At 53.0% G+C, this 8,005-nt stretch overlaps 2 protein-coding genes across 2 annotated transcripts in view; both read right to left on the minus strand.

The window, feature by feature from the left end:
- The window catches only part of IFT172 (intraflagellar transport 172), a 37,500-nt gene extending 36,227 nt beyond the window's left edge, over positions 1–1,273 (minus strand). The window contains exon 1 of the mRNA XM_038561085.1: positions 1,071–1,273. Coding sequence (XP_038417013.1) covers positions 1,071–1,109 — 39 coding nt within the window. The 5' untranslated portion in view covers positions 1,110–1,273. The remainder of the gene's footprint in view (positions 1–1,070) is intronic.
- Positions 1,274–3,083: 1,810 nt separating this feature from the next.
- On the minus strand, positions 3,084–6,121 carry FNDC4 (fibronectin type III domain containing 4). Its single transcript, XM_038561104.1, has 7 exons — positions 5,982–6,121; positions 5,654–5,798; positions 5,459–5,574; positions 5,026–5,230; positions 4,484–4,573; positions 3,862–3,986; positions 3,084–3,696 (listed from the first exon to the last, which is right to left on the minus strand). The coding sequence occupies exons 2-7, from the start codon at positions 5,772–5,774 to the stop codon at positions 3,661–3,663; spliced, it is 693 nt and encodes a 230-aa protein (XP_038417032.1). The 5' UTR covers positions 5,775–5,798; positions 5,982–6,121; the 3' UTR covers positions 3,084–3,660.
- Positions 6,122–8,005: the final 1,884 nt, after the last annotated feature.

Below are 8,005 nucleotides of genomic sequence, written 5' to 3' on the forward strand. Positions count from 1 at the left end.
GTTGTGCCACCCAGGGATCCCCATTTCCCTCTGTTCTAATGCCACATCTTCTGTGAAGCCTTCCTGATTCCTCACAGCAGTCGTAAGGATTACATGAGGTAGGGAACAGAATAATGAAAGCTAATCTTTAACAAGATCTTACCACAGGCTAGGCACTTTGATAAGTGCTTAATATGCACTCTCCTTTTACCTCATAACGCTGAGACAGATGCCATTTTTGGGTACATCTTACAACCAGAAACTTGAGGTTCAGAAAGGTTAAGTAATCTGCTCAGGTTTACATACACAGTTTAGAAGTGGCAGAACCAAGATTTAAGTCCACGTATGTCTGATTCCACAAACCACAATCTTAACAACTAATGCTGCCCTGCTACCTATTAAACATTCACTTGTGACAGATATTTTCACTAGCTTTGTATGATTTTGTCCTTTGAATTTTGCTCTCCTCTCTTGTCTATCAGTTTTAATACTGCTTTTAAGTTTGCAATGGCCTTTGTGTACATTACTTCCTTTAACTCTTCCTCCAAATCCCCCTCAGGTTGCTAATTATTGTTACTCCCGTTTTCCACTCAGAGACTTTGTGTGACGAGGGCCAAAGTCAGCGGTATTGGGTCATTTATTTAAAGTAGAGCTGGCCCTGGGACTTGGATTCTGGTCTCCCAGCTCCAAAACGCAGCCTTTCTTTAGCATGGTTCCTCCCCCAGGGCCCCGCCTCTTCTGAATCTGAAATCTTCATCATCAGAATGAACGTGAGGTCTTCTGCACCCCTTCCTCTGGGGCTTGCACCTAGAGCCCTCGTTTCTTTGGGTGCAGACTTAGGCTCGTAGTTTACAAGCGCGCCCACCACGGGGCCTCCTCGTCCACAACTGAAGTTAAATGAACGGGCATGAAAGCTACCGAGGCTAAGAGGCCCGTCTCGCCTACTGCACACTATCGAGCAGAGTCGAATCATCCTTAGAGCCTTCAGTCTTCCGCATACAGTAGGCGCTCAACATCGTGACATTTCAGTTCCCCCTTTTCTTTGCAACGTTAAGGCGGGCGGGGAAGGGAAGAGGCACGCAACTCCTCACCTGAGGGCTCAGCAGGGTCCGCAGGTGCTTCAACTGCATGACGAACACCTGCCTCTCAGCTGCCACCAGTCAGCGACAACTCCCGTGGTTACCTGGACAACCCGCCACGCAGCCGCAGCGACTGCCGCTGACGCAGATGCGAGCGGGGCGCAACACACTTCGCAAGGTCACCACGTAGGTTCGCGGCGATGCAAACAGAACGTGCGCAGGCGCAGTGAGGCCTAGGGCGGGACAACGAGAGGGATGGAATCCTCTCCTTAACGAGCCAATCCCGGCGTTGCCTGCAAACCCAAGCTCAAGCCACGCCCACGAGTCCTAGGCCACCTCGAGGTCCTACGTAATCGCGGTGTTTCTCGCGCTGTGTTGCGAGTAAGTGTGGCTGAATGCATTATTTTGATCTTCACTACCTCGGAGGAAATCAGGGTAGTTGCTTCCATACGTTTTGCAGCGGATGGAATTGAACCCAAATAGGTTATATGACTCGCAGGGGATCGCAAGGCTGGCTAATAATGATTGCTAACTGAATACTCAGTATGCGCCTGCCAGGTACTGTGCATCATCTCATTCAATCTCAAAGCTGCCTTTTGAAGGGGTTGGCATTATTAGTCCCATTTTACATACCAGGAGTCTCAGGATTAGAGGGGCCACTTACCCAAACTAATAGTAAAGGCTATAACTGGGATTCAAGCCTGAGCTGGTGCTTTTAAACACCCTGTGTATTCGTTCTGAACTCCTAGCTCCCTGTCTCCATGCCATGCTTCTTATACTCTGTGCTACTTCCATCCCAAGAAACGATGTGTCCAGAGTCTGAGAGATGAGTGTTTTGAAACCAGTGGCCAATGAGAGGTGCTACTATACAATTAGGTAGCAGTGGATTAAAGACTGCTGCCCAGATCGGGATGCTTTTGTGGTTCAAGGCAGAGGGCAAACCGGAGCTTGGCTCGCCCGATTGCCTAAGATTAAGTCCTGTGATAACTGGGGTTGGAGCTTGGTTAAGTAAAAAGGATATTGACTTCTTGATCTGTATAGATCAATAATTCTGAAAGGGATCTGGGGTCCCTTTCAGAATTATTGTTCTAAATTCTTGTAACATACCAGAGCCTGAGATGCAGAAAAGGCGAGTTAGGAGAATTATTCTTATACCTCCTCTGGAAAAATCTGAAGCTGAGAAGACCTATACTTCTCCAGAAAGGGTAGCATATGCTGTCCAAGCAGATTCTGGGTTCTGAAGCCTTTCCCCCACCGTGGTTGCAAATGTCAATAGATATTTCTCTCACTGGCACCATCCCCCCCAGCCCCTTGGTATTTAGGGAAGAGTAGAGGAAAGCCCCTATTTATACAGGAAACAAGTAGCCCCAGAACCCAAAGTATAAGTCTTTTGACAGGGGAATTCCAATCCCTCAGTTTTATTTCCATAATCCTCCTCTGGATGTAGTGGCAGAGAGTGAATATAAACTCATTTACACTTTACAATTATTATTGACTTTGACCGGATGAACAGAGACAGACAAAAGGGAAAGCCAGAGGGCAGGGAAGAATAGGTATGGGAATGCACAGGATAGGAGCACATGGATCCATTAGTATAGCTGCTCTGTCCTTTGTCCCAAGATACTATTCAGTCCTTTTCTGGAAATTGACTCAGGCTTGATGGAGGAATCGGAGGAATAAATGGTGAAGAGCTTGGTTATCAATGTGGGCAGTGAACCTAAAAGGTTACTGACCCCTCTCATGTGGTATAACTTTTCACTTCCCCTGGTGCAGGAGAACTGGTATCTTCCTTTCTTTTGCTTCTCCCCCCTTCTCACTGAACAAAACAAAAGGAAGTAGGGCTCTAGTTTTCTATACCCATTTCTGGCCTCCTCCTCACCCCCTCCCAGGCTAGAGAATCAAAATAACACCTTAAAATCAGAGTGCTCCTGTCGAGTTGGTGGTGGTGTGAGAGGCCCTTGTAGTCAAGGGAGAGACAGTGGGGAAATGTCTTCAACATACTATACGGTATACCATACAGTCAGCTCCAGTTTGTCCAAGAACCTTTATTGGAAAAATGTCCAAGGGCTGAGATCACCAGCAGCTGAATGGGCTACCAGGTGAGAGGGGAGCACCTGAGGCTCCATGGAAGACATTGGAGTAGTGCAGTGCAGCATCTGCCTCCAGACCCAGGCAATTCCTTTTCATTGCTGGGGGAGGGGAAGTAGCCAAAGAAACACCCCTCTCTGAGACCCAGAGGCAAGATGTGGGGGCAGCTGGGGATGCCAAGAGTCCTGATGCAGGTGAAATGGGGGCCCCATTTGGGACCTAGTGGGATATGGTTGAACAAGTGACTCTCCCCTGGATCTGGGGGATGGAAGGACATATCCCATCTGATAGCCATTCCTCAGGTCCAGGGGCACAGACCCTAAGAGACCTACCTTCTGGCCCTGCTCACAGTGGAAAGAGGATGGATACCAGGCCTGAGATTGTGGGAGTGTCATTACCCTCTGGGAAACTGTGGGATCCTTCACTCTTGGGCACATCACTGCCTGAAGCTCTCCCTGACCCTATCCCATCCCCAGGTTGTTAGTGCATCCATTTTCTGGTTCTGTTTCTTCACTCATACATCAATGGTGTTGATGGACGGTGACTTTTTCTGTAAAAGAAAAAGGCTTGAGTCTCTGATTTCAGGAAGGAAATAGCCGCCTGCATCCCAAATATCCATCTTCCCTCTTTTCCTACCCCTCTTTGGCCTTCTCCCTTTCCCTGGCTGCTCCTAGAAGCAAGATCACCGTTCCCTCCCTCATTCACCGCACATCACCTGTCTTGTCCCCACTGGCCTTCCCTGAGGACTCTGTTCCGGCCCCTTCCCCTTCTCCTTGGGGTTGTTGTTGGAGTCGTTGTCCTTGATGATATCATACTGACGGCAGAATAGCCCAATTACAGCTGAAACACAACAATACAATCTGCACCTTGATCTTGACCTCCCTACTCACAGCCGTGAAGGGCAGTGAGATACCCACAGAGTTTCTAGAAAACCTGAGAGGAGAACCCTTGAATTTCTAGTACTCGTGTGAGCATCACCCTCTTAATCTTCCTCTTCTCAAACTTTATTTTTTATGACTTTTAATTTTTAGGTATTCATGAGAGACACAGAGAGAGAGAGAAAGGCAGAGACATAGGCAGAGGGAAAAGCAGGCTCCCTGTGGGGACCCGGATGCGGGACTTGATCCCAGGACCCTGGGACCACAACCTGAGCTAAAGGAAGATGCTCAGCCATGAAGCCACCCACGCACCCTTTCTCCTCAAACTTCTGCTCACCCCCCTCGACTAAGCATCTCCCCACTCAAAATCTCTCCCTATCTCTTCTCTCCTTCACCACCTCCCTCCTGCACTGAGCCCCACTCCCCGGTCCTTGGTCCCCGGTCCAGCTGCTCACTCACCAGCCCACATGAGCAACACCACCACAATGATGACCACTTCCCCCGTCTGTAGGGGTCGCTCTCCATCCAGACCCTCCACTGTGATGTCACCTGAGGAGGAGGAGATAGCCTCCAGGTTATGGGGAGCTGCTAGAGAGCTCTTCTCTGCAGACAGGTAAGGATGGAGAGTCTGGGGACTAGTGTCGGGGCAGACCGACCCATCACAGGGTTGCCTCTCTTAGCCTCTCTAGGAAGCTGTTGGTGGACAGGTAGTTAGAGACCAAAAAGCAGGAAGGCTGTGGGTGAGTACTCACGCAGGCTGTGGTGGCCGTGAACTGAGGTTGGTTAAGCCCTTCTCCCAAACGATTCATTATCAGCCTGTTTATACCCAGTCCCCTGCCAACCTTTTCCCTGCGTTTCTTGGCAGTATGATGAGTTAAATCATCCTTTTATTCATCTAAGCTAGACTGCTGCTTGATTGGGGGAACATAACAGGCTGAAGGCCGGTAAAAAAGCCAGGGAATCCAATGCTTTCGGGGGTGGAGAATAGCTGAGACCCTCACCTGGGCTTGAGCTGTTTGAGGGTAGCCGGTCAGAACCCTTGAGAGTTCGGAAGTGCACCCGAGGCCCTGGGGGGCTCTCTCCTCGGAGGCCGATGCTCCTGACCTGCACTGTGTAGTCACTGTCTTCAGCCAAGCCCCAGAGGGCACAGGCCCGAGTGGTAGTGTTCACCTCCCGGATCACACGCTGCCCAGGGCCATTCTGTCGCTGCAGGGAGATGATGGGACAGGAGGGCAGTCTCACACCAGTCCCAGGACTCTTGAACATGCAAGCAGTCCACAGAGTAAGGGTGAGAAGGGCAGCCGGAGCCAGGGAACACCCGCTCCCAGATTCCCCCACCACCAGGTGGTGAGCTGAGGTCTGGGGTGGGGGCAACTGAAGGAATGTTCACAGATCCAAGGACACAGGTTGAGGGAGCAGAAGGGTGATTCATACTTGCTGGGAAATGGAGTAGCCAATGACGATGTTGCCTTCTGGGACGTCCCAGGATACAGTGGCCGAGTTGGCTCTGAGGTGAGTGACTGTCACATTCACAGGAGAGGGAGGTCGGTCTGTGGGTGCCAGAGTTAACAGATTAACAGGTTCCACCGGCGGACTAGCTCTGGTTGATGCTCCTACCCCTTTACTCACCTGCTCGCACAAAGCCCAGGTCACAACTGACCAGCAGGAGGACCGTGGGGCTTAAATATGGGGAGAGAGGCATCAGCGAAGCCATGGTCCCCACCGAGTCCGCTGGGAGGCACCGGGGCATCCGCTTGACATCCAGGCGGGGCTCCTGGAGGTGGCAGGAGTTGTGGGGGCGGGGGTCAAGGACTGCCCAGAACGGCTCGGTGGCAGCCGCTGTCCCGGGCTCCCCACCGCCCACAGCGGCCCGGGAGCCCCCCTTCTCCCCACGCCTTCCCCGCCCCCGCATCACCCGGGCGTCCCCAGTGGGCGGCTCTGCCCTGCCCACACCCACCTCCGCCGGTCCTCGTGGTCTGTCAGGCCTCGGGGGGCTGCTCGGTGCCCAGAGGGCGGCCCATCGCCCGACGCGGTGGCGCTGGCCCTACCCCATCCCGGCGCGGGCCCGGCGCGGCGGGCAGCGCGGACCGAGCTGCGGGCAGGGGGCAGGCGGAGGCGTAGCGGGAGCGGGCCGCGGGGCTGCGGGGGCCCCCGGAGCTCGGACGGGCCGCGTAGTCTGTCTCCGGGCAGGGGGCGGTGCCGGCGCGGCCTGGCCGCTGGCCTGAGTCCCGGTGCGGGAGGCAGTGCGGCTGCCCCGCCGGCCCCTGCAGCGGGATGTGACCGTCCCGGCCAGCCAGCCGCCGCCTTCTGCAGAGCTGGCCCGGCTCGCTCCGCCGCAGCCCGAGCGGGACGTGCCGGCCCGCCCCGCCCCGCTGGGGTTCTCGCCGCCGTCATCCCCCTCATCCCCCCCGCCTCCGACCCCGTTCTCCCGGGGCTCCTCCCACGACCCTCCCATTGGCGGCCTCTCGGGTCCCCCTGCCTCTGCTCGCGGCTGGGTCCCAGGAGCCTGCGGGGGCGTGGGGAGAGCCGCGGGTGCGAGGGTCTCCGACACCTGGAGGGCCCCTCCTTCCCAGGGTGGAATTAGCCAAGTTGGGAGGAGAATTCCACCTCCCCTGCGGGAGGGGATAGCGTGGCGGAGAGAATTGTTCTAACAATCTCCTACTTGTAGACTGCGTCAGCTTTTAAATCTCTTCCCCATTCATAATGTGATATTGATTCTCTTCGCTCTCTCATTCATTCTTGAATTTATTAAGCAAATATTTTTTGAGCATCACCTATGTGTCCTGGCGTGTGAAGAGCCGGAGATACAGCGATTGAGATTGCTGGGTTTATAGGGAGGAATCTAAAGAGCAGCGACCTACGGTCTTGTCTTAGCTCTGCCACTTACTGCCTGGCGCCGAGAAATTGGTCATCCGAGTGTCAGGTTTCCTAAAATCAGAGCGTCCAGAACCTCATAGGGCCGTTGGCAGGATCGAATGAGACAATGGTGGGGAATGTCTTTAAAAAATCTTATTTATGACACTGTGTGAGTCAAGGATTATCATTAATTTGTACCAATCTGTTAGTTACTTCATTCATTCAACAAACATGTAAATCTTTCAGGTATTTCATGAGATCTGGAGTGACAGCCTGGGTGTGAGTCCCAATTCTGTCAACTGTGTGATCTTCAGCAATGACCTAACTTGTCTGAGCCTTAGTTTCAACATCTGAAAAATGAGGGTGTCAATATCATCTTCTTAGTGTTGATGTATCCAATGAGATACCTTATGTGAAAAGTGCATGGTTCAGTGTAAATAAATGTTGGCTAATGTTATATTTAGGACAGATGCTTTGGTTTCTAATTCTCATTGCAGCATTTCTATTTCTGTGGTACTTTTGCCTCTAATATTCAGTTCATCGTGTGCCCCCCTGGGGCTCCAAAGCTTCTGTTGCCTTCCTTCTGAGATGAAAGAGTGAAATGGAGCAAGAGGAGCAGGGAGGACTGTGTGTTCTGAGCATGTGATCAAACCATGGCCCAGGTCCTCTGACCTCTGCTGTCCCTGAGGACCCTGATCTCTGGCCTCCTGATGCATCCTGGTCCCAGGGCACTCTTGCTCAGGGATTCTCACTGCCCTGGGCCTGGGCCTGGGCCTGGGTTTTATCCTGCACTTCCAGGTTTTAGGCCATCCAGAGAAGAGGTCATTGTATCCAAAGGTTAAGAGTAATGAACCTCAGGTTTTCCCCCTCAGGGGCAAAGCTGAAGCTAGAGGGTCTGCATACATGCCCAGAGGAACCCCAGGAGCTTCCCTGGGGTGATCAGAGGGCTGGCGGGGGGGGGGGGGGGGGGGGGGGGGGGGGGGGTCTACTGACCAGGAAAGGGTGCAGGAAGTGGTGCTTGGAGGGGGTGGTGCTCAGAGAGGCCAGGATACTTGGGTTAATCATCACTGTAGCTCAGATAAGGCCCTGCCAGCTGGAAGCAGTTAGCGTGACAGAAGGGTTTGT

The sequence above is a fragment of the Canis lupus genome, chromosome 17 (genome assembly GCF_011100685.1).
Source record: "Canis lupus familiaris isolate Mischka breed German Shepherd chromosome 17, alternate assembly UU_Cfam_GSD_1.0, whole genome shotgun sequence".
Lineage (NCBI taxonomy): Eukaryota > Metazoa > Chordata > Mammalia > Carnivora > Canidae > Canis > Canis lupus.

Bases quoted from the DNA above. Each gene is read 5' to 3' on its own strand.
- FNDC4 (XM_038561104.1), bottom strand. From the start codon at position 5,774: ATGCCCCGGTGCCTCCCAGCGGACTCGGTGGGGACCATGGCTTCGCTG. The intron at 5,231-5,458 runs GTATGAATCACC...ATCTCCCTGCAG, and splicing joins GCTACTCCATTTCCCAGCAA to CGACAGAATGGCCCTGGGCA. The intron at 3,697-3,861 runs GTGATGTGCGGT...TTTCTTTTACAG, and splicing joins GGCCAGTGGGGACAAGACAG to AAAAAGTCACCGTCCATCAA.